The 26,824-nt window shown below is 44.7% G+C and overlaps 1 protein-coding gene across 4 annotated transcripts in view; it reads left to right on the forward strand.

Annotated features, from left to right (window-relative positions):
* The first annotated feature begins 3,011 nt into the window (after nt 1-3,011).
* The window catches only part of NFYA (nuclear transcription factor Y subunit alpha), a 29,602-nt gene continuing 5,789 nt past the window's right edge, over nt 3,012-26,824 (forward strand). For 2 of the 4 annotated variants that reach the window (XM_066600277.1, XM_066600278.1), the window contains exons 1-9: nt 3,012-3,158; nt 19,399-19,493; nt 20,662-20,745; nt 21,424-21,567; nt 22,556-22,687; nt 22,772-22,877; nt 23,136-23,284; nt 23,360-23,533; nt 26,227-26,328. In XM_066600277.1, coding sequence (XP_066456374.1) covers nt 19,416-19,493; nt 20,662-20,745; nt 21,424-21,567; nt 22,556-22,687; nt 22,772-22,877; nt 23,136-23,284; nt 23,360-23,533; nt 26,227-26,328 — 969 coding nt within the window. In that variant the 5' untranslated portion in view covers nt 3,012-3,158; nt 19,399-19,415. The remainder of the gene's footprint in view (nt 3,159-19,398; nt 19,494-20,661; nt 20,746-21,423; nt 21,568-22,555; nt 22,688-22,771; nt 22,878-23,135; nt 23,285-23,359; nt 23,534-26,226; nt 26,329-26,824) is intronic. The other 2 variants (XM_066600279.1, XM_066600280.1) reach the window with 2 other exon arrangements.

Genomic DNA, 26,824 nt, shown 5'->3' on the forward strand with positions numbered 1-26,824 from the left:
TGTAATGAACACATAACCCTCTAAGAGGCTCAGCAAAATTATTGGGCATCTAGTTATGTGGGATACATGTCCGTTGTATTATAAACTACATATCTATCCTGTTTATTCCATGTCTGTCAGGCTCAGGAAAATTACTATACTTAGGGCTCCCACATACTTGCGATTTTTTTTAACGCTGTAATATCGCTGCGTTTTTTTTTTAACCTGATTGTCAATGAGACTTTCTAATGTTAAAAACGCATCGCACGTTTGTGCTTTGCAATTTTTGTGCAATGCGTTAACATTAAAAAGTCCCGTTGGCAACCGCGTGAAAAAAACGCAAGTGGGGAAGAGCCCTTACTAAAATTTACTATAGTATTACTATACTTATGTGGGATATTTTTCATTCAATTATGAACACCACATATATTCTGTTTATTCCACATTTGTCAGGCACAAACAAAAATTATTAGGCATCTACATAGGTGAAATATCTATTCATTTAACTGTACAGTGTTTATATCCTGTTTATTCCAGAATATATATCACAGGAAGAATATTCAACATTAACCTATTTAGAACATATGTTGATTCCACTATACACTACACCTATACCCTGTTCATTCCACTATACCCTGGTCCTTTCACTATATGCTGCCCCTATACCCTGTACATTCCACTACACCCTGCTCATTCTACTATACACTGCCCCTATATCCTTCGCATTCCACACTGCCCTTATATTCTGGCCATTCTATTACACGTTCCCCCTATACCCTGTACATTCCACTACACAATGCGCCTATACCCTGTTCATTCCACAACACACTGTCCCTATACCCTGTTCATTCCACAACACACTGTCCCTATACCCTGTTCATTCCACAACACACTGTCCCTATACCCTGTTCATTCCACAACACACTGTCCCTATACCCTGTTCATTCCACAACACACTGTCCCTATACCCTGTTCATTCCACAACACACTGTCCCTATACCCTGTTCATTCCACAACACACTGTCTCTATACCCTGCTCATTCCACAACACACTGCCCCTATACCCTGTTTATTCCACAACACACTGCCCCTATACCCTGTTTATTCCACAACACACTGCCCCTATACCCTGTTTATTCCACAACACACTGCCCCCATACCCTGCTCATTTCACTATAGTGCTTCTATAGTCTGGTCATTCCACTACACACTGCCATTATACTCTGATCATTTTACTACATACTGCCCCTATACTCTGTAAATTCCAATAGACACTGGTCCTATACCCAGTACATTCCACTTCGCACTGCCCGTATACCCTGCTCCTTCCACTATACACTGCCCGTATACCCTGCTCCTTCCACTATACACTGCCCGTATACCCTGCTCCTTCCACTATACACTGCCCTTGTATATTCCACTACACACTGCCCCTATATTCTGCTCATTCCACTATACACTGCCCTTATACTCTGGTCATTCTACTACATGTTGCCACTGTACATTTCACTACACACTGCCCCTATATCCTGCTCGTCTTGCTATACACAGCCCCTATACCCTGTTCATTTCGCTAGACACTGTCCCTGGAGATTCCACTACACACTGCCGCTAAACCCTGCTCATTCCATTATACACCGCCCATATACTCTGGTCATTTTACTACATGCTGTCCCTACAACCTGTACATTCCACTACAAACTGCCCCTATACCCTGCTCATTCCACTATACACTGCTATATACCCTGTTCAATCCACTATACACAGCCCCTATACCTTGCTCATTCCACTATACCAGTGGAGGCGAACTTATGGCATGCGTGCCACAGGCGGCCCACAGAGCTCTTCCTGCTAGCACGCGCCAACGTCAGCCACTCACCACATTCGTGAATACCGTCAGTGGTGCCGCAGCTCCCCTGCCAGTATTCACTCAGAGGCGCTGATCCCGATGCACACTGTGACGTCAGTGTGCAGCCGTGATCCTCCCCCCCTGCCCTGACATCTCCTCCATGGTACCCCGAGAGCTGGTACATTCCCATATATACATTACCCATGTACCCTATAGCTGGTACATTCCCATATATACATTACCCATGTACCCTATAGCTGGTACATTCCCGTATATACACTACCCATGTACCCTAGAGCTGGTACATTCCCATATATACATTACTCATGTACCCTAGAGCTGGTACATTCCACTATACACTACCCATGTACCCTATAGCTGGTACATTCCACTACCCATGTACCCTAGAGCTGGTACATTCCCCTATACACTACCCATGTACCCTAGAGCTGGTACATTCCACTACCCATGTACCCTAATGCTGGTACATTCCACTACCCATGTACCCTAGAACTGGTACATTCCCCTATACACTACCCATGTACCCTAGAGCTGGTACATTCCCCTCCCCATGTACCCTAGAGCTGGTACATTCCCCTCCCCATGTACCCTAGAGCTGGTACATTCCCCTCCCTATGTACCCTAGAGCTGGTACATTCCCCTATACAGGGCCTGTTTATTCATCTATCTTGCACACCAAAATGTTTATACTTGTGTTTTTTCACTAATCTGTACTATTATTCACCTCCCCGTTTCCGGCAGTCCCTGCTTGTCTCCACCCTGCAGTATAGGCCGGTGTCAGGGCTCTACCGGCTGGAGTTACTACTAGTACTCGATGTTCCGTCCCCTTGTATGGCAACCAGAGTTGTTACGCTCCCTCCCCCCCTCCCCTCCCCCCTCGCCCGAAAGCCGCCATCTTGAGCCGGCAGACCGCCTCCTACAGACACCATTACTACACGGGTCACCAGCGCACTAGTGTCTTCCCAGGAAGCGACTACGTATCTTCTACTTCCCCCAGCACTCTGCTGTTCGCTACCGACAACTCCCCCCTCCCCTTGCAGTGGTGGGAGAACTGTGCCCTCGCAGGCCTCCACAACAGCCGGCGGGAGAGACGTATGACGAAGTCATTGCTGCAGGGGGTGGGGCTTACTGTCCTCTCAGTGCGCCTGCGCGATATGGTGGGCGGGGTATACTACGCATGCGCACGAAGCGCGGCTTTTCGGCGCCTTTGTCCTTCCGCCATTTTGCGTGTCCAAAGCGCTGATTGGGCTCAGTGCTCCGGTTCTGGAACCAATCAGAGCGGAGAGGAGAACCGAGACCGGGAGAGGTGGTGAGTAGGACCGGGGGAGAGAGCCAATAACACCACGGGGAGGGAGAAACATGACCTGCGCCGCGCAGCCAATAACACCCATGGAGGCGGCAGAGCGGAGAGAGCCAATCCGGGAGGACGGAGCCGGGAGCGAGCCGCGGCTGTGCGGAGGCCGTGAGGGGAGACTCCTCGGGCCGCAGTGACCTCCGCCGGTGTGAGGTCCTCCGTGCGGTTCTCCGTCAGCTCTGTGTCCTTCTTACTGCCGAGGCCCTTGGTGAAGTGTTAGCGGCCGGCGGCTCCCCCATTGGTGTCTGCAGCCGTAGAGCTGTGGGTATATGTGTATGAGGGGTCACAGCGCCTCCCCCGACCGCCCGAAGGACAGCGCCGGTCCGACGCCTATTTTGCGGGTTCGCTCACTTGTTCCCCAGTTTGCTGGGTTCCCCTCCCCCCGGCATTTGTGTATTGCGCCTGCGGTGCACACAGGATGGCGGCACGGACTGCGCTGACCTCCGCTTGTGTATATTTATTGCGTATGTTACGCGCAGAGCATCCTCTCACCGTGTATGAGTACGGGCGCCCGGAGCGCGGTGTCTATGGGGTCACGCGGCGGAGGTGTTTCTGCATGCTACAAAGGGACGTGAGAAGAAAGTAAGCAGCAGCTGGGTGCCAGGATGTGTACTAGTGTGCGCAGGCAGAACCATAGCGATGTGCCGCCCCCTGCGCCGGTAACACGCGGTCACTGCTAGGCTGCGTCTTCCCGTACGGCGCCCCCTGACCGTCACGGGAATATAGGAAAACCTTCCTGGAGATGTCTGTATTTTATTGTTAGTTGTGAATCTAAGTCTGGTAAATATATTTGCGCGGTGACGCGGGCGTTAAAGAGCGCCCCTCCCCCGCTGGCGTCACGGACATGAGCGGGAAAATCACAAGCTTTGTGTGTTGCAATAGGCACAAAACACGCGGGAATGACCGCCATTCTCTGGGATAGTGGCATATGAGCGATGCTGCGGGGTAAACTGCGGCCCCTCGGATCGTGCCGCCCGTTGGTTTCTATTACTAAAGGTGAAGGACGTCTCATCCGTCCGGTCGGTGCAGCGTTTACACCGAACCATAATCTCATCTTATGGCGGGTATCGGAATGATCATCGCCGTATGTAAGAGCGGCTTCAGTTCTATGGCGCTCCCGTAGCCTTCCTGTCTGGATACTGAGGTGCCCGCTGCTGCGTAGTCAGTGTGGTTATAACGCCCCCTCCTGACCTGGTGGATTCCTGCAGTCTGTCTGTTATGGAGTCCTTTCTCCCCTGGCTCGGGCTCCCTACAGCCTAGTGGTAGGGCTCTCGCAGGAGCGGCTCGCGGGGTTCCCCCCGTAATACGCTGCACCAACCTTCACATTGACCTTTAATCCTGTGCACATGTAAGAATGCAGCGAGCAGCGTCTGGGCGCAGATTACACAAGCCCACATGGTGTATGGGGATTGTAGGCATGCAGCATGTATACCATCTCATGCATGCACTGCATAAATACTACTGGTGAGAGGGAGCCCTGAGACTAATGCAGCCCTGGTGGGTAAGTCACCCGCTGCACCACCCTGCCGGGCATCAGAGGTCGCACGTGGCATCTTTTGCTTCCTATGCGGAAAGGACGGACGGGGAAGTTTCAGCCGCGTGTAAACAGAAAGACCCGCGTTTTCCAGTGATGATACACGGAGGGGCTTTTAAAGCTCCATCCACACATAGTAGAAAAGCTGTGCTTTAGGCCTCTCACAGGCGCTTTTACCGCGATTATCGTGGTTAATCCAAATATAACGCTCCCATTGAAATCAATGGGGCCTCACAGACAATCGCGGCACTTTCCAGCACTGAGATTTTCAAGTGGTCTGTTTGTCCGTCTGGCGCACCTCCTCACCCAACACAATGATGGGTTGAGCTAAAACACGCTCGAAAGCAAGAGTAAAGTCGCAGCGCTTTGCCGTGTTCATGTGTGACAGCGGCCTTAAGGACATGTTGCAGATCTTCAGGTCCCACGTGCTCGTCCATGGTGCTTCAAAGATGTCTTCTAGTACCGTTGTGGTGATTACTTCTCCATCAAATGAGAAGTCACCAGTACCAGTATGTCTGACACTCAACACCTCCACCGATCAGCGCATATAAAGGAGCCGCAATGCGCTGGAAGGGCAATAGATCCCATACATGTACAGCGCAGGTAAACTAAGCTGGATCACTGCTGTAACTGACAGCTATGGTGCTTCTGCAACCGTCGGGATCTGGCTTGGCTCCGATCCCGGGGAGCTAACACAATAGAGGCTGCTGTCAATGTGGGTAGCAGCATCTAGAGGGTTTGGATTGTGGGGTGCCGCTGGATGTCATGGCAGCCGGAGGCCAAATTATGGCCTGCAGTTCTGCCAGGTACAGGGACCTAGAGCTGTCAGTGATGAATGTGACAGTAGAGCATACACTGCACTCCATAAGTAGTGCTGTGTATTGGAGTGAGGTAAAGGTTTGGATCTACAAGTCCCCTTGAGGGATGAGCAAATGCGATTTAAAAAAAGTTTTTACATTTAAACCCCCTACCCAAAGAGATAAATCCCACATAAACACATTTTTTTGCAATAAAACTCTATTATTGGGAAAAGTGAAATGAAATAAAATTTAGTATCAACGTGTACATAACTAGTATTAAAAAAAATTATTCCATATGGTGCACGCTGTTCAAAAAGAAAAAAGTGCCAGAACGTCTGTTTTTGATCTTCCTGCCTCACAAAAAAAGAAAATGAAAAGTCTTAGGCCGGTTTTACATCTGTGAGGAAGCCTCCAGTCGGGGGTCGCTCGCAGACCCAGCCAGAAATTCCGGAAGGAAAAGTGCTGCATGCAGCGCTTTTTCTTCCATCCAAAAAGCAGACGGACCCCATTATAGTCAATGGGGCCCCTCTGGCGCTGTTTGGTTCCATCCAGAGGATTCCTGTTCCCCAGACAGGGCAGCAGAGCAGAATCCCTGAAACCTCCCTTGTGCAACCCAAAATGGTATTGATAAAAACATTAACTCATCCTACAAAAAAGCCCCCGTATCGCTCTGTTGGTGGGAAAATAAGTTATATCTCACTGAATATGGTGATTCAAAAAAATCAGAGTTGTGTGTTTTTTTGTTTTTTTTTACACCTTTGCTCTCGAGGTGCGCAATGAAAGTGATGAAGTTTTTGAATTGCAAAAAACAGACCCTCAAATGGACCAAACATGGTAACAGAAAATACAGAAAATGTTTTTGTGCAAAGGTAATGAAAAAAATAGTATAATTTGAGTAATCTATTCTGTAGTTTGAAGCAATTACGCTAACATGTCATTTATACCACCCAGTATATGCTGTAAAATTGGCAAAATTGCTGTTTTTGATCACTACATTTCCCAAAAATAAAGAGATCAAAAAGTCAGATGCACCCCAAAATGGTACCAATGAACACTTCAACTCATCCTGCAAAAAAACAGACCTTCACAAAGTACAATAGATGAAAAAAGTTATCACTGAATATAGTGAGGCAAAAGGGAAAAAAGCTATTAAAGGGGTTTTCAGTGACATACTATTAATGACCTACCATCAGCATAGGTCATCAATAGCTGGTAGGCCAGGGTCTGTCGCTCACGACCCCAACCGATCAGCTGTCTTCGGGGCGTAAGCTGTCAGTGCAGCAATAAGAGGCGGGAGTGGAAGCCTCCTTGTAGTGGCTGGCGCTTGTAACTGAAGTCAATGGGAGTCATGCCTGCAGTTACAAGCGCCAGCCACTATAAGGAGGTCGGAGGGGAGGCTTCTGCTCTAACCTTTGGAATTGCGGCGCTGACAGCATGCACCTGAACCTGATCGGTCTGGGTCCTGAGCGGCAGACCCCAGCTGATCAAGTATTGATGACCTATCCTGATGATGGTCATCTGTTGTATTTCCCTGGAAAACTCCTTTAACTGTTGTATGGTAGAAATATTTGTCTTCCAAGCAGAAAAATTCAGCATTTGAAAATGGCAAATTTTACAATATTGCCTGTAAATTTAGGATAAAAAACAAAGCAAAACAATGTATTGAGCACTAGTATAAAGTACAATGTGTGATTGCAAAAATAACACAACAGTCTCAGAAGCACTTGTATAAGTATAAGCATTCCAAACACATCAGTTTTGAACAATGTTCCCTATTCAGGAAGGCCAAAGCTGACTGAAGGCGGAAAGGGTTAAACATTAAGTTGAGTGGGGATAAATCAGAAGCTTGGACACTGTTGTGTGAATGCCACAGGAACACCCTTTGCTTACTGGCCACATCTAGGTAATGGTACTGCTGGAATGTTCCAGACATAACATTATCATCAAGGCCTTAAAGGGGTTGTCCCGCGGCAGCAAGTGGGTCTATACTTTGTAATGTACTTTGTAATGTACATTGTGCATTAATTATGAGCCATACAGAACTTATCAAAAGTTTTTCACTTACCTGCTCCGTTGCTGGCGTCCTTGTCTCCATGGTTGCCGTCTAATTTTCGCCGTCTAATGGCCAAATTAGACGCGCTTGCGCAGTCCGGGTCTTCTGCTTTCTCAATGGGGCTCCGTGTAGCTCCGCCCCGTCACATGCCGATTCCAGCCAATCGGGAGGCTGGAATCGGCAATGGACCGCACAGAAGCCCTGCGGTCCACTGAGGAAGAAGATCCCGGCGGCCATCTTCACCGGGTAAGTAAGAAGTCACCGGAGCGCGGGGATTCAGGTAAGCGCTATCCGGTGTTCTTTTTTAACCCCTGCATCGGGGTTGTCTCGCGCCGAACGGGGGAGGGGGGGGGGGGGGGGTTGGAAAAAAAAAAAAAACCCGTTTCGGCGCGGGACAAGCCCTTTAAAGTTTGTGTTGTCTTGACTAGGCCTTTGTGGCAGTAAAGTTGGACCCAGAAGTGGCCTGTTGGCAGTGTAAGGTTGTGTTCTCACGGGCCTGATCCTGATCCTTGTACAAAGTAATATCATTGGACAAGGATTTATTGCCTGATGCATGAGTCTTCCTCTTTACGGACTTTAAGTACCCGACAGCCATCCCAACGACTACAGTTCCTCTGCTTTCACACAGGAGCAATAGTTATTCAGTGAATAGAGGTGGAGTGTGCCGGAGGTCTCTTCAGCCGCCTGCATCCATTCGCTGGGAACAGGCAGTCCTTTAACCCCTTAGTAGCCACCCCTGATGTTTTTACGTCCTGGGTAGCTGGGCTTTAATCCCCAGGGATGTAAAAACTTGCTCCCTGCAAGCTGAGGACATGACAGCTCCATGCTACCGGCTCTCAGAGGTAGCCGATAACCTGAAACTGTCATCCCGGGCCGCAGGACGCCCCACTCCGGTCACATGATTGCCGGCATTTACCAAATGCCGACAATCATGTGAAACTCAATATAAAGTAAATAAAAGTTAAAGATACAGCTGCCCTTCTTTAATGTCTCGCAGTGTTCTGGCCTTCCGGTCCTGACCGCCTTCTACGCATGCACGCCATACTTCAGGCACGCGGCCCGGGAAATTTAAAATCTCTCTGGCTCCCGGCTAACGTGTAGCCAGGAGCAAGAGATATCACCGGGAGCTGCTGTATGTAGTTCCCGGTCACATGATCACTGCTATCCAGAAGGGGGGTGGGGTGGGGTTCTGGTCACGTGATTCCAATTTTCCAATAAAAAAAAACTTTTTAAAGTGACACAATTGCCAAAAAAATAAAAATCATAATTTTCCCTTCTGCTTTGCTCAGATTCATTCAAAGCCTGTGGGGTCAAAATACACAGTACACCCCTAGATGAATTTGTTAAGGTGTCTAGTTTTCAAAATGGGGTCATTTGTGGGGGTTATCCATAGTTTCTGGCTGCTCAAGGACTCTACAAGTGGACAACCAAAATGTCTGTTCTGAAAGCCACCGGCTGCTTCTTTCGGTTTGGGCCCCGTTGTGCATACAGATATAAGATTAGGGCCACAACGGATATGTTTCTGAACACAGAACAAACGTATCTATTTTGGGTGCAAATCCTCATTTTCATGTGCACTACAGAAAAAAATCATTTACAAAAACATGAAGTGTAATTTTTTTTCTCTTCTAAATTGCACTAATTCCTGAAAAGAAACTGGGGTAAAAATACTCATTAGACCCCTTAATGAATATATTAATTGGTGTAATTTTTTAAATGGGGTCATTTATGGGGGTATCTATCAGTCTGACTCCTATGAGCCTTTGCAATGTTGGCTTGGTGCAGGAAAACAAAATGTTCCTCAAAATGTCAATGTTAAATTTGTACATCTAAATGGTTTAAAAATAAAACTGAAGGTTTTCCAATGTGCTTCAGAATAAAGTAAACAGATGGAAATGTATATCATCAAAAATTAGTACAGTATATTTGCACATATTTGAGATATTGCAGTTGAAAATGTGAAAAAATGATAATTTTCCCAATTTAGACACTGTGAATATTTATTAAATCGGTCTATTTTTACCGCCTAAATGAAGTACAATATGTGGTGAAAAAACAATGTCAGAATCGCTTGGATATGCAAAACCTTTACGGAGTTATTCTATGTTAAAGTGACACATGTCAGATTTCCAAAATTTGGCCTGATCATTAAGGCGCAAACAGGCTTGGTCACTAAGGGGTTAAAGATGAGCAACTGCCTGTTCACACTGAGTGAGAAGCTGCTCACTGGTTCCGTTTCCGTTAGCTGCAACAGAATGACTTGGCAAAGTGTAACAATACACAAGAGCCGGACGAGTAATAAAATTCATTTGATTAATTCAACCATTATTAGCCCTTGATTCAGCTTTTTACATAAAGGGTTAATTCCAATTTTATTAACATGGAGGGTGCAGCAGAACGTAGAGCGCGCGGCGTCTCCATAGAGGGTGTTACTGCTGTCTGCAATGACACTGATGATTGGCCAATTCCTGTTTACTTCCTGCCCGCCCATTGATCTCAAAGAAGGTAGCCTGTCCCTAGTGCGGCTCTGCTATACCGACACTCCAACCCTGCATACAAGGCCTCATGGATATTTTTACAGTTCATTAGGCAAAACTTTTAAAAATTAAGATTAAAATCAAGAATCCAAGTTTAAAGAAAATCTAGATTTTAATTTTTGGCAAAATTGCGCAGTCCTTACTATACACTAATCTCAAAATGATCTCTGCTGGATACTCGATACCCAACACAAGGAAAGGTCTGATAGTTTGATGCGAGCATTTCTAGGTTTTGTCTTCAAAGACTCTAGGGTAGTTCCCCCCCCCCCCCCCCCCCCACATCATATAGCGGTGGAACATAAGGATGTCCGTGCTATTGTTCACAGGTATCTACCAAGGTCCAGCTTTAGCTAGAGTGTTTACTAAAGCATGTTTCTAAGAAAGCCCCAATGCTTTGTATACCAAAGTAGCCAAAAAGCACCGAAGACAAATGAAGAGAGCACAGCACTTGGGCGAGCACAGCCAGAAGGAGGGGGCTGCGATCAGCAGCAGGACACCCACTGATCAAGCATTTTGATATGTCAAACGTTAGCTGAAAGTGTAGTTGCTATCTAAAAGCGTGGCCAACTGATGGGCACACCACACTCTCTGAGTTGGTCAGACGGACAGAAACGGCTTGGCATGGTTGGGCTATGTTGTTTCCATAACGCCACTTTACTTATATAGGAGTTATGGAGGCACTGTAGCACAGTTCACTACATTGATTTCATTACCTTCTGTACAATTATGCATGAACACATGTATTATTACAGAAGAAGCAAAGCATGCTTGTATCTTTCCATCCTCCTGACCTTCCCATGTAGCCAGAACAGGAGATGGATGCGGTCCACCTCTTGGCATTCGCATCTGTCAGACCTTCATTTAATGATTGTTTTACTCATGTCATCTCTTCTTTTTTCCAATGGGTTATGTCATTTAACCTCTTTGCATAATTATATGGACATGTTAAGAGGCCACAGTGCCTGAAACATGTAGCGGGGCATTTCTGTGTGTATCCTACAGAGTTTTTAAAGAGGATTCAATAAAGCCTTATACGAAGTTGACATGGATGTTGGACTTTCTCATTTCTTTCATGTTTACAGTGCTCCCGATAGCCATGCAGAGAGATTCCTGGTAATCGATGTGACTTAATAGGCAATGTATGAGTAGTTTCACTCCTGCATTTGGAGTCCTTTTAAAACCGATCAGTTTTAAACTGAATGTGGACTGATTACAAACTGAAGCGAAACTGATGCATGCAAATACCTTTTTTTGGGGTAGAGTAGCTGATTATTGAATATGCAGGTCCTTGCACAACGCCAGAAATTTCACTCTGGGAGGTCTGTCAGAGCTCTTCTTCCAAGCCAGCACAATGCACCCTCCTGACTGGTGGGGGTTTCACTTCTCATCTTTGTCTCTCTAAGGTCACCTACTGTTTTGCTTTGCAGTGTACTGATAAACCGGATCTGTTTAAGGCCTCATTCACACGAGCGACATGGCATCGCTGCGAGAAACTTGCAGTGATATCACATCATGGTCCATGCGATATCGCAGCGTCTTCTCGCATTGATAATGCGACTTTGAAGCACCACATGCGAGGATTTTTGTGGGGGTATGTGGGGGGGCTTGAAGTATAAGCCCTACCCCAAAAATAAGCCGTAGCCGAAGAAAAATAAAAAATTATACCTCACCTCTCCCGGGCGCCGCTGCAGTTTCTTCTCAGTTCCCAGGCACTGTTTCTCTTAATCTTTTGGCTTGGGATTGAAAAATCTCCGCCTCATGGAAGCGCTGGCTGATTGGCTGATGCTTAGACAATCACAGCCAGCACTCGATAAATGGCTATGATTGGTTCAATCACAGCCACTCATCGAGCACTGGCTGTGATAGGCTAACGCTTAGCCAGTCACAGCCAGTGCTTCTAGAAGGCGGGGATTTTCAATCCCCGGCCAGAAGATGATGAAGAGAAGCTTCTACGGCATAAGTTGATGTATGTGTATATTTTTTATTTTTTCTGCAGTAAGGGCTTAGTTTAGGATTTCCTACTGTCAAAGTTGCATCGCACCGCTTGAAAACCGCGTTTTCAGGCGTTTCAACAGAGAGGAAGGCTCTATAGGGAATCATGGGCTACAAAACCTCACAAGTCGTGTACATATCTTGGGACCCGCAAGGTTTTTGTGTCGGGTTGTCGCTTGCTACAAAGTATCGCATGTGTGAAGTAACCCATAGGAAAGCATGGGCTTCTGATCCATGCCATTTGTAGCCCCTGTGAACGAAGCCTAACGCTGAATTGTAATGTAAAACAGAAAATTGAAATGTGCTTTCCGTTTGTTTTTTTTGGGGACAAACACTAACACTGCAAGCTGTAGGCCTCCTGCAGACGGCCAGGTCGGATCCTGCTGCGAGAATTCTCGCAGCCGGGTGCGAGCCGTGCCCCTGCAGGAACCCGTGGCTCACCTGCTCCCGGCGTCTCGCTCTGCTATGTGCTGGCTGAACCCAGCCGGCACATGTACAGTGCAGAGCCGGCGTGTCACCAGTGGCGATTCTGTGAGGCTCGGACAGAAATAGGACATGCTGCGATTTGTTTACCACGAGAGTTTTCATGCGGTCAAATCGCGGCTGTCTGCGTAGAATTGCATTATCTAACGCAATCCTATGGCAGCGGGCACGGACAGAAATTCTGTGGGGAATCCCGCTGCGGAATTTCCGCTCATGTGCAGGAGGCCATACTTGTTTTTTCTGTTCCGAAAAACTGAAAGCGAACGGAACTGAATCAAACAACCCAGACTGAGCAAAAAAATGTATTGCTCTCTATGGTTCCAGTTTGCTTCGTTGTTATTTATTTTAAAAAAATGGAAAACAAAGGGATGGACGCAGATGTGAAATCACCCTAAGGATGGATTCACACGGGACGGAAATGCCACAGAATTTCCATGCAGACTTTCTGCACAGAAATTCCGCCTGCGATTTTAATCCCGGGATTAGCCAGCAAAGTGGACCAAATTTGCAAAAACATCATCCACACGCTTGAGGCCAGGCCGCGCTGAAATCGACATGCCGCGTGGAATTCCAAGACGCAGCATATCAATTCTTTCCCCGTTTCCGCGATGGCCGCTGCGGGTTTTGAAGCTGTATTTCTCCCACGGTATTTCTGTGGGATTTCAGTCCCGTGTGAACCCAGCCTAACGATATGTTCCCATGAAACTGTGATTTCTGCAGCAAAAAATCTGCGGTTAAAAAAAAGCGCACCAAATAGTGTGGAAAAGATGTGGATTTGCAGAAAATGTCACCCTTTGCATAGCAAAGGTTAGCAAGTCAGCTGTGACATCCACAGTCATTGGTGGATCCTGTGTATCTCCAGCTAAGGATGCCTTCACATATGTCCACTGATTCCTTGCTGAAATTTTTGTAACTGAAAATTTGTTCCATACACGAATTGGGTTGTTTGCAGCACAGACTTCTGCAAACCTCATTCAGATGAAGGGGCAGTTGCAGAAATCTCAGAAACAAACATGCCGTGTGAGCATTTATCCTAATAGAGCTGTTACCTATTGGTGTAATCCTTCCTCTGGTGATTCAAATACTCCATTGGTATATGAGCCCAAGGATCCCTGGCAGTCATCAGCATGCCTGCGTAAACGATGCTTGGATCCCCACAATCATACAGGCATGGGCTATCCTAAATATAAGCCATAGATTAAGGCCTCATGTCCACAGGGGAAAATCAGGCCTGCCGTATATTCTTCATGCAGAATCCTGCAGCGGGTCCCTCCTTTCCCGCGGACATAAGGCCTAAAAAGAATTACTTACCTGTCCGGACGCTGTGGATCTGTCCTCCATCGCGGCCGGATCTTCTTTCTTCAGCTTGGCGGATGCGCTCGGCACGCCAGCAGCGTGCCGTGCGCATGGGCCGGGCACTCCAAATTTTAAAATTTTTTTTTTTTTGAACTCCTGGTTTCCCGCGCCGGAGAGCAGGAATTCAGCTGTGGGTGTGCTGCGGATCCAGACGCCTTCCATAGGCTTCAATAGAAGCCCGCGGGAGACCTGCACTAAAATGAAGACTGCTGCGGGTGTTTTCCCACACATGCAATCCGTGCCTCAAGGGAAAATGACATCCGCAGGTAAGGGTGTCCAATGCATCCTTATGGGGCGCGGATTACTCGTGCGGGTGACCCGCTGCTGATCTGTCCCCGTGGACATGAGGCCTATAAAGGTTCTTTATGCTCTCCTCCCTATGGCAGCACAAAGTAGTGACCTGCTGTTTCTAGTAGTCTGCTACTTAAGACCAATGTTTGGTTGGTTCTGAGCACTCGAGTAGAAGCTGCAGCATGTAGCGAGCGATCAGTCCGGCTTATTCACAAGGTGCCAATAACTACACCCACCTGCCACCTTCTGAGTACCCAGCATGATAGAAATGTGCCAATCATGCCGGATGGGCGGGGCTGGTAGAACCTATTAAGTAAGGCTGTATTTATATGGGTGAGTATGAGATCGGTGAGAAAAATGGACCAATATTGCACTCAAACCTGCGATTACATTGTGTTGTGCAAAAAAAAACCCTCATCATTGTGAGTGCAATTTTTGTCATAAAAAAATAAAAATAAAAATCACATGTTCCAATAGTTATAAGAGAAAAAAAAGTGTGTGCGTGATAGATATATATAATTATATTTCACACACCCTTAGGAAATGATGGTCGATTTTTGAATAGAGTCACCCAAAAATAGAATGTAATGTGAGATCCAAAAATTGTAACATTGTTTCAAGCAAAAAAACACTCCTGTAAATCCAATCAATGGGTTATTTTCCAGTGCAAATTGCATCCACATCGCAATCGAATAGAACTCGCAGAGGAAATCAGTTGAGCTCCAAAATGGGGCCATTAGAAAAAAAATACTTGTCCCGAAAAAAAAAAAAAGCTTTCGTATGGATATGTCAGCAGGAAAATTTAAAAAGTACGGCTCTTGAAATGCAGTAATTTTAATTTTTTTTTTTTTTGCCAACGAGGGTTAAATGCTTGCAGCAGTGGATCTTGGTAGATGCAGTAGTCAAGGTGCTGTACCGTGGTTTCTGAATTTACAATATCTGTTTTGTTGCTGGATGACCTTTTATATTTTCAGTAATTTTTGTTGGGTTTTTAAAGAAGACAAAGGTGGTGACAATAGGAAAACAGGTGAGGTAACGACTAACCAGCGATGCAGTTTCCAAAATCATTTCAGGGCCCTCTTACACGAATTGACAAATCGTTCATCCAGCAAGAATCTGAACAATTGTTGTTCAGTCTAAATGTGTGAAAGTACAGAAGCAACCATCGATGGGACAGCCTGTTTGGTATCTATGCCCCACTGGTCATCCGGTGTAAAAGGGTGTTATGCAAAGTACAAGTCTAATGGAGTCCAGATTAGCCATAAAAAGTGGAAGAAGGGAGGGGAAGAGAATGGGATTCTGAGGCTGCCACCTTGGCAGGATAAAGGCCCATTTACATACAACAATTATCACTCAAAATTCGTTCAAACGATGTATTTTGAGCGATAATCATTGCATGTAAATGCTACCATTTCAGCTGAACGATGATTTTTAGTTTAGCATAAAAGCCATCGTTAGCCTGGTCAGCTGATAGCATGGACTGCAAGCTGTGATTCTCAGCAGGAGTGCTGATAACATGGTTTTCAGCTGCTGTCCTGCAGGAAAACAATAGAGCTGTATGCAGATAACAGACCACCCGCTGTTATTTGCATACAGCAAAGGGAGCTTCATTTAAATGCAAATTAAGCAAATGAAGCTGATTAACTCTGGGAGATTTTCTGCTGATGGACAGACAATGGCCCCTTAGGGTGTGTTCATGTTTTTTTTTTTGCTATTTTGCTTGATCTATGGCTGGTGACAAATGTGAGCTGTCCATGGAAAAGAGCCATCTTACTTATTTCCCTATAAAAATGGGCACTCAAGCAGCACTTCAAAGCCAAGATTGGAATGTCCCTTTTAAGGACACGGCCCAGTTTTGTATTTAAATGGGGTTTTCAGGGTTAGAAACACATAGCTGCTTTCTTCCAAACAGTTTCCTCGTCTGTGGTTTGAGTCTGGTATTGCAGCTCAACTCCCATTCACTTCCATGGAGCTGAGCTACAATACCACACACAACCCTATGGGCAAGGGTGGCTCTGTGTTTGGAATACAGCGGCCATGCTTTTCTAACCCTGGACAACTCCTTTTTAGGATGTAGGGATTTATTTTTCTTTTTGGTCGTGGATTCACTTCCACCTTCCAAAAGGCATAACTCACGCCATCGACATAGCGATGTGAGGGGTTGTTCATTGTGTGGCGAATTGCAGGTTTTATTGGTACCATTTTGGGGTTCATTTAATGCATTGTATATCTTTTTTAGAGTTCAGTACAGGGTGAAAAAATCTCATGGTGGTGGTGTGGTTGTTTTTAGGGTGTTTTTCTTTTAGGGTGTTCATGCAGAATATATCATATACCCCCTTTTTTTTGTTTATTTTTATGTATGTTTGTCAGTGTGTTTTTTTTGTTTTTTTTTATGCCAAAATTAGTATTTTTCCACTTTTGCACAATAGGAACCTTTTTAGAAAATTAACTTTTGGCACTCTGTGGCCTAAAACATTTTTCTTCATCGATGGAGTTTTGTGAGGGCTAGTAGTTTGTGTAATGAGTTGTAGTTTGTACCATTATGGGGCACATATAGCTGTGATCACTTCTATTGCATCTTTAGGAGATGTCACAGAGCCAAAGCATTCAGCCCCTTTAAGGTCAATATATCTACAGTACAGAAACCTTGAATATATCACAGAACTAACCACTGTTGTGAAGATAAAACATCATCTTTATTAAATTATCTTTAACCCCTTAGTGACCAGGCTTTTTTGCTTTTTTCCATTTTTGTTTTTTCCTACTCCCTTTTAAAAAAATTGTAGCTCCTTTATTTATCCATCGACGTCGCTGTATGAACGCTTGTTTTTTGCGGAACGAGTTGTATATTTCAATGGCACTATTTATTGTACCATATAATGTACTGAAAAACTTTTTAAAAATTCTTAGCGGAGAGAAATGGAAAAAAAAAAACGACATTCCACCATCTTTCGGTGTGTCCTGTTTCTACGACGCACAAACTGCAACAAAAACGACCTGATATTTTTATTCTATGGGTCGGTACGATTACTACGATACCAAACTTATATAGTATTTTTTTTTGCTGTAGTACTTGTATTTTTTTTTTTTTTAAGATATTAAAATTTTTTCAATTATTTTCTGCGGTCATTTTGTGCGCGCGATAACTTTTTTATTTTTCCGTCGACGTAGTTGAGCAAGGGCTCATTTTTTGCGGGATGTCCTGTAGTTTCCGATAGTATCAATTTGGAATACATACGACTTTTTGATCGCTTTTTGTTGCGTTTTTTCTGGAAGACAGGGTAACTAAAAAAATGCATTTCTGGCGTTCTTTTTTTTTTTTCTTTTTTTTTTCGGACGACGTTCACCGTGCAGAAAAAATAATGCACTACTTTGATAGATCGGACTTTTACGGATGCGGCGATATCAAATACATATTTTTATTTTATGATTTTAGATTTTGTAATAATAGATATGGCAATGGGGTGATTTAAACTTTTATAACTTTTTTTTTTTTTTTACAATTTAAAAAACTTTATTGATCTTTTTTTTTACTTTACTTTGAAGTCCCCCTGGGGGACTTTAACATGCGATGCTTTGATCGCTCCTGCAGTATGACGTAATGCTATAGCATTACGTCATACTGCTTTTTTACAGGCAGTCTATGAAGCCACCCTGTGTGGATGGCTTGATAGGCAGTCTGCTAAGGCAGCCCTGGGGCCATTCATTAGGCCCCTGGCTGCCATGACACCTGCACGGATCCCCCGATCTCACCGTGGGGGGGGGGGGGCTGTGCGGGACCCCCAAACAGCGTTCGGGGGATTTAAATGCCGCTGTCAGAATTGACAGCGGCATTTAAAGGGTTAATAGCCGCGAACGGCCGAGCGTGGCTATTGCCCGCGGGTGTCAGCTGTAATAAACAGCTGACGCCTGCGCTGTATGGAGGGAGATAGCGGCGCTACCTCCCTCCATACACGTCCTGCAGCTGCAGGACGTAAAAATACTATGGCCCGGTCGTTAAGGGGTTAAAGCATAAAAAAGGGGGCGCACTAACATACACCCTATTGTGACCACTAATATGGCCATCTTTCCTGCGCTACAATTAACAGCATTAAGAGAATGTACGGATAAACTTTACAGCAGCCTCATGGGCCATTTACACAGGGGACAGGAGGGGACCCACTGACTTGTATAGAGACTGTTCTAGACACGCTCTGTGACCTGTGCGGGGGTCATTGTGCAGAGAGGGGAAGGAGGTTAGCTGTGATTTATCACCTACTGTAATAGTGGATCATATGTCTTATCTGTACATAGAGGTTACCTCTCAGTGTAATCCTGCCTGCTAAAGCTTTTTCTACGGATCAGGAAGGACAGACTAGTATTGGGCTCTGGGGTCAGCGACAAACATGCAGGATTTTAGGATTCTTTTTAAATACAGATTGTGACTGACAGCTCCAAAGAAAATCAGCAAAAATTCTTTTAAAAATGTTTACCACTAAAATGTTATTTCTATAATAAGTACGTTTTTGATGACCTATTCCCTTTTAAAGGGACAAGGAGTATACTTCTTATTTATGGTTTTTGAACGTGGATATTTTTTCACCATTTTTATCTTTATTTTATTTTTTTCCATGTTCCTGCCTGTATGGGACTCGAACATGTAATCTTATGATCACATGTTCAAGTCCCATACAGAGACTTTTACACCACCAGCCATGACCGGTCCGGAGGCTGTTATTAGGCCTGTGACTCCTGTGACAACTCATCGGCCATCCATGATTGCATAATGGAGGACTGGTGACCTAACTGAGGATGTGGGGGAGGGTGACCCCCTGCCTTTTACTGCTTACATGCAGTGATTAGCATTGACATCTGAGGGGTTACGTGATTTGACGTAATAGTATAGCATGGCGGTTGTGCAGCACAGGAGATGACGCCAGTCCCAGTTGTTGCAATGGGACCCGGCTCTGTCTGTTACAGCATGATCCGGCAGTCGTCATGCTTCCCCATAGCAGATATTGGGGTAGAAAAGGATGGATGTCTATTATATAACTATCAGTACAAAGTCCGTAGGATGATACGGGGCTAAAAGTTGTGTGATGACATAGGGAGGGGCATGCTGAATAGTAGTCGTCCTCCTTACATTGTTTATCGGGTTTTATCTCACTAGATCCTGAGAGCCTGCAGATGGAACAGTACACAACCAGCAGCAATGGCTCTCCGGAACAGATTGTGGTCCAGGCCGGGCAGATCCAGCAGCAGCAGGTGAGACCCTCAACTTGTACTACTTTGTGTGATGTTTGGGTATAACATCTCTTTAGTCCCAGACCAGGTGATTTCTATCAATGCAATCCAAGAGCCAATACTTTAAGGCCACCTGTCCATGGGCGTAGCAATATTCTGCGGCGGATCTCTGCCGCGGGAGCCGCCACCGGGGAGCAGGAGCCAGGTTACGGTTCTCTGCTCTGAGCCTATCTGACAGGCTCACCGCGGTGAATCGCGGCAAATTGCAGCATGCTGTGATTTGCCGTCTGCGAGCGGAGAATCGCTATGGTTCTCCACTCGTGGACAGGGGGGCTGCGCTTTACAAAGCAACGCTATGGAAAGCGTTCACTGCGTTTCCCGCGGCCGGATTATCGCCGCGGGGAATGCAATGAAAATACACCCGTGGGCAGGAACCTTACAGCTTGTTTTCCTTTTTTTATTTTGCGGTTGACAAGGTTGCGTGCAGTCTTGTTTTTTGTGGTACGAGTGGTAGTATTTATTGACACCATTTCCCAATTTCTAGGTGTATATTCATTCACTGACTTACTTAAAAATGATTTATAGGAGTGTAATTCCAGCTCTAGAACTTTCACTGAATAAAAGCATGTTTATGGGGGAAAAACCTTTTTGTCACCACATTCCGAGACTCGTAACTTCTTCATTTTTACGATGACCTAGCCTTTTGAGGGCTTATGTTGTACGTGATGGGTTGCTGGGTGTCTATTGCCACCAATTTGGTGTGTTTTATAATTCCTTGTCTGACTTCTATAATTTTTCTTTTTCTTTTTGGGGGGATAAAAACAGTAATTCTGTCTTTTTTTCCAGATTCATTTAAATATTCCTTTTATGTGGTGTGCACTGCGGTTTACATCATGCATTATCTCTTTTCCAGTGTGTTAGGATTGTGGCAGGACTCTGTCCTAAACCAGTGATTCACTGGGCGTAATATTTGGAAGTGTTGGAAAAACACTGCAGATCGGATGTAATGGCACCTCCATTTGCGAGAAAGAGTTAACCCGAATGTGATTTTGTAGAATTATACAATCTGCCTTAAGTGTGACTAAAGCAGTTTTGTATATCTTGCTAGGGAAGAAATAAGGTTATAAAATGTCTAACTGGTGAACTCTCATGGTCAGGCTGTCTCTTCTTGTTCCCTCCCCTCTCCTAGTCTGGTGCAGTTACTGCTGTCCAGTTACAGACCGAGGCTCAGGTTGGAGCGGCCTCTGGGCAGCAAGTACAGACCCTCCAGGTAGTTGTGTCTGACGAATGCATGAGCGCTTCATGCAATTTGTCGTTGCTTTTTCGGTCTTCTGTATAAGCATGGGCATATTGTCTTCATGTTTAATAGTCAGTCTATGTATAAGTTGTCTTATGCATGAAGTTGTACATGGCACATTCAGCATGGTTTATGAGATTCTCCTGCTTATGGATCTTGCATGACTTCCATTTATCATTGTTACAGTTCCTGTTGCAATGCTTTCTATGTATCACCCTAAAGCACTTTGTGAATGGAGAATAGTTTTTCACATGAAATCCAGATACAATAAAGCTGCTTTTTGAAGTAGATTGCAAAAACCCTTTGCAGAACCGTAAAGCTGGTCCAAGGCACAGAATAACCTGATGGTTGTTATATTTAGGAGTAACATGTAGCTCATAATGTCTTTTCCCCAAATCACTGACATGATTTTCTTGTTCAAAAACAAAGTTCAGATGTGTCGTCCGCCCCCCCCCCCCCCCCCTCTTTCTATGCTAAATGTAGATGGATGGCAGGTATTTCATTATTGATGGGATAACTTCTGTTATCGTGATGGCTTCCTGTGTGGTGGCACAGAGCAGGTGCTGGCTACAGAAGATGACAAGCGCCACTTAGGAGAGGTGCTATATTGCTCTGGTATTGGCATTACAATAACTTGTTGCTTCGTCCATGCAGGTGCAAGGCCAGCCGCTTATGGTACAAGTCAGCGGAGGCCAACTGATTACTTCTACTGGCCAACCAATTATGGTTCAGGCAATGGGAGGACAAGGCCAAACTCTTATGCAAGTTCCTGTATCTGGTTCTCAAGGACTTCAACAGGTGAGCTCTGTGGACTTGGAATTTATATATTTTTGCATCCTAAAATGTGTGAATGGCAAACTGACTACTAGAAGAGGCTCTGCCGATACAGCTCCAGTATGCTAGGTCAGAAGGGGATATTTGTACAGTATATTTCTCTTCACACCCCCTGCAAAAAAAAAGAAAGATAATTTCTTGAACATTTTTTTTTTTTTTAGTTTTGAAACACAATATGCAAGAAATATTAGAATACAATAAGGAAAGGCCTACTTTTATATACAGTAAATTCTGAGTTAGCAGGAAGAAAGAATAACGTCTCGTATGAATAGTGGAAAAAGCAGAATGGGGCTTAACTTATTAAAACAGTCGATGGAATGAAAGTGGATAGGCAGAATGGGGGTAGTGATAAAGGGTTCAGTCCAGCCTGAAAATGTAATGATTAATAATTGGTGAATATGATAAATACTGATGAGTACTTCTGAATATTAAGGTCAGGTTACAGATGGGTAATGGACTAGGTGAATATGTTGTTGCCTATAGGTAAGGGTAAAGTAGGATCCGGGGGTCCCAGTTAGAGAAGTCTTTAATTTTGCCTTTTTGACTTGCCAACATTTTGGATATAAGCAATTTGTTTAAAAGGACAGCGTTGAGCTCCTCTACAGAGGGAACATTTGTGGATTTCCAGTTTCTAGCTATAACCAGTCAAACTGTGTGGAATATGTGGCATGTGATAGTTCTGTATCTAACCGGGAAAGACTCTGCCAATCACTAGAAGTATCAGGCCAAGGTCTCCTATAACGGAGAATGGGTAGAACTGTTGTATTAACCTGAACACCAGGGGCCACATAGGAGAAGTGACAGATATATATTTTGATGTACTGAGGAAACTGAAGATACTTGATTCTTTGTTTTTTTTTTTTTGTTTCCGAAGGGGAAAAAAACAGATTTCCATTGTATGCCAAAATGCAGTGCAAAAGGACCTCATTGTTGATCATTATTTTTCTAACAGATACAGTTGGTCCAACCAGGGCAGATTCAGATCCAAGGAGGACAAGCTGTTCAGGTGCAAGCGCAGCAGGGGCAGCCGCAGCAAATAATCATTCAGCAACCACAGACTGCAGTTACAGCAGGACAGAGTCAGGTAAGGGGTCAATATTCATACAAAATACTGGCATCTATACTTAGGACTTTTACATTACTTGCAATTATTCTTATTCCCCTCTAGGGTCAGCAGCAGATAGCTGTTCAGGGCCAGCAGGTTGCACAAACAGCAGAAGGACAGACCATTGTTTACCAGCCAGTGAATGCTGATGGTACAATTCTACAGCAAGGTAAGTGAACGCTTATTCGTAATAAAAACCTAGTCAGCTGAATATTCCACTCCTGCTTCATAACTTCCCACTTTTACCATGATTATGTTGTTTACTTCCCAAACCATGCCGATTGCCAGTTTCAAATGTGCCATCTGTGCCAGTCTGCTTGTCCATGGTGAACACTAGAGGTTCCCGGGAATTAATTATGTGACCTCCCTTTCTTTGTCCCTGTTTCCTGTTTTGTGTTATTTCCTAAAGTGACAGTCCCTGTTACAGGAATGATTACCATACCAGCTGCCAGTTTGGCAGGGGCCCAGATTGTGCAAGCCGGAGGAAACACCAATACAACAAATAGCAGCCAGGGAACAGTGACTGTTACTCTACCTGTGACGGGAAATGTGATGAACTCCGGGGGAATGGTTATGGTACGTACAAGGATGTATTTTTATATCTTGTTTTTTTTTGAGTGGCTTATTAAATAAATTGATCTGCTTATCCAGATGGTTCCTGGTGCAGGCTCTGTGCCTGCTCTGCAAAGAATCCCTCTACCAGGAGCTGAGATGCTAGAAGAGGAACCATTATATGTAAATGCCAAGCAATATCATCGAATTTTGAAGAGGCGCCAGGCACGAGCCAAATTAGAGGCTGAGGGCAAAATCCCCAAAGAGAGGAGAGTAAGTGCTTTTGTGACAATATTTACAACAGTACATATATTGGGCATACAAACCTTTCTTGACAAAGTCAAAATCTTAATATTTTAAAGGGATATTCTCCTTCACATGCATTATTATAGGTATCTGAGAGGTGGGGTGAGCATTGGCATCTCCTCTGATATCTATATGCCTTCAAGGGGTTGTACAGTTGTAAATTATAGTAGATTGGTGGGACTCCTGCCGGACAAGTGCTTTTATGTACTGTGCTAATTTCTGGACAAAGTGGACAGCCCTGCTCTTCCTGCAGTGGCTCAGCTTGGTATTGTAGGACAAGTTGAAGTTCACTTCAATAGGAACTTTGCCTGTAATATAAACACTCACCATTGTAGTTGGAATAGCCTTGTCCGTCCTGCAGAAATCAGTTTATGCAGAATGTTTATTGCCCAGTGAACGGCTGATCAGCAGGGTTCCTGAGTGGATAGTCCATCAATAGTTTACAGCTGGACAACACCTTCATTAGGGCATATGGAAACTTGTTCTCATGAGAGAAATCCATTGTCATTGAAGGATTCTATAGTTGGCATTTTAAAACTGCAATACATGTGTAATATAATCCATTGTTTATACCTGGCAGAATAAGTGTTTTAAAATGCAATACGTGTAAATGATAGCCAAGCTTAAAGGAGCTGTCCCACTTCTAGCTGTTTTGCTACAGGAAGCAGACAGATCTGTACATTGTGCAGTGGCCTGAATTGGTACTACAGGCTGATTCCCATTCACTGTGATAGGACATTGGCTGCAGTGCCAATGCGGTCCACTGTGCAATATACAGAGCTGTCTTCCTGCTACAAAACAGATATTAAAGGGACAGTCCCACGTCTAAGTGTTGCAGGAACACATGAAGTTTCCGTTGCAGAGTTCTTAATAGAGTCACTGCTTTATTTCTCATGTTTCAGCATAGTAAAACCTTCATTTTATTAGAAGGATAGGGCTGTGTTCACATTATGTTTGTGAACTACTTTTACAGGTGCATATGATGCACAGTATCCATACCGCCCATTAATCTAGTGTATGCCAAAGGTGTTTTCCCTTCCAAAAATACGTATCTATTTCTTGCCTCCAACACTGAGTTAGTCGGTCGGTTCTTCCAGTCAGCTTTTTCCTCCAGCGACGAGAAGGTACCGCAAGAAGGCACCCTATAGGCACCATTGTGGAAGCCCTCAAGACAAGTGACCCTACATGACACCCTCCACCTGAAATTTCAGTCTGTCTATCCATGTGTGAGCACTATATCGGGCTGTGAATCTCAGCCTGATATCACGCTCATAGATATGTGATGTACCGACAGATGCGAGGCACTTTTCAGGCAAATACGCCTCGCATTGGTGAAGTTCCGATTCTCTTGCGCAATAGAATATCTGAAGCGTTTTCCCATTGATTTAAATGGGAAACCTCGCATGCACATCATACAGCATGTGAGAGCAATGTGAGGCATTAAAGCTCTCATTGAAATCAACAGGCGCCGCGTTCCGCCTGAAAGCGGCCTCACATACCTAACAACTCAGGGATCGAGTTTAACACAGCAGGACTAAATTAGGTACTATTTAAAAGGAAAAAAAAACACATATTAATATTTTTTTTTACTGCTGCTGTTGATTCACGTTGATAAAAACTGCTAAAGGCTTCCCTTTTTTGTCTTTTTATTTTTTACTAATTTTAAAAAAACAAAAACAAATAAAGAATAATAAAAATTCTTAAAGTTTCCACAGGGCACTTGTTCTAGTGATCACCTGATCGCTTGTACATTATACTGCAGTACTCCAGTATTGTAGCATATTGTACATTTTTCTTTTTATTATAGCCTGGAGCCTTTTGCAAGGCTGCTATGGTAACCAAATGACAAATCGCGGGAATTCATTCAGGCAATGGAGAAAGACCTTCCCTCTGGCAGGCCATTTAAATGTTGCTGTCAGTATTAATAGCAGCATCTGAATGGTTAAGAGATAACGGCGCTTTTTAAACTCTTGAAAATATTTAAGGACAAGTTTTGATTGCTGGAGTTCCAGGTGCTTTGGAACTCCGCGATCGCTAGAATGAGCCAGCTGAAGCGCTTGTCTGAGCCCTGTCACTGCTTGTTATCGGAAAATGGGCATTATAGGAAGTTTATGCAGCGGTCTTCAGCTAATGAGCAGTAACCGCACTTGGGCTGTCTCTTTGTTTAGTGATCAGTGGGGGTCTCTGCAGCGATCAAAACTTTTTGACTTGTCCCTATGACATGTGAAAATCTTTTTAAAAAGTACAGCTACACTTTAAACAGCCAAGATCAGAATTCTCTCCAATCTTGTCTGTTGTGGCCTGGCATAGACTATCAAAGACCATCACCCACTTTATATGGAGCGGGCTTGGCTAATGAAGCCGCTCCATGCACTGACATTTGCCGTACAAGTATGGTGGATGTTGGGAAGGGGTCAGGTTTCACCTCCATTTTGCTTTAATTCCTGTGAAATGCCTGAAGACTCAGCAAACTCACCAAATGCAATATTCAATATTGTGAGGATTGCAGTTTATAAAATGGGGTGATACATAGAAGGGGAAGGGGGACTAACCAGCACTATCAGTACTATTTTTCAGCAAAATATATGCTAAGCATTGTTGTTAAAATGATACCATTCAACTATTTTGGTTCAGTGACACTATCTATTTTTGGCCTCTAGAAATATTTGCATGAATCACGTCATCGTCATGCTATGGCCAGGAAGAGGGGAGATGGAGGACGCTTCTTCTCTCCAAAAGAAAAAGAGGGTCATCAATTACAGGTAAATATTAAGTTTTTATTTTCTTGCAGTCAATTTTGGATTCGCAGTGCATCTAAATAAAATGTATAACGCCAACTTATTCTGCAGCGCTTTCAATTGTTATTTATTACCCCCACCAAGCTGGGTACTTATTTTGCCAACCTCGGAAGGAAAGCTGAGTCAACCTAAGGCCTCCCTCACACACGGCGTTTTATACAGCGTTTAGCGCTGCCTTTTCAGCCCAGCGCTAAACGCTGTACAACACTCCCATTCATTTCAATGGGGCTGCTCACACAGGGCTGAAAACACAGCGCCTTCCAATGCTGCGCTTTGACAGCGATGCATGTTCTATTTTGGGCCGTTTTCAGCCCTGCGTCGCCCATTGAAATGAATGGGCAGCGGTTTTAGCACTGCTGAAAACGCGGCAACACTTGGTGCCGCGTTTTTGGCAGCGTTAACCGCTCGCCGATTTTCGGGGTGAGGGCTTGCAATAGAAGCCCTCACCCCGAAAATCAGT

Source organism: Eleutherodactylus coqui, chromosome 4, assembly GCF_035609145.1.
Source record: "Eleutherodactylus coqui strain aEleCoq1 chromosome 4, aEleCoq1.hap1, whole genome shotgun sequence".
Classification (NCBI taxonomy): Eukaryota; Metazoa; Chordata; class Amphibia; order Anura; family Eleutherodactylidae; genus Eleutherodactylus; species Eleutherodactylus coqui.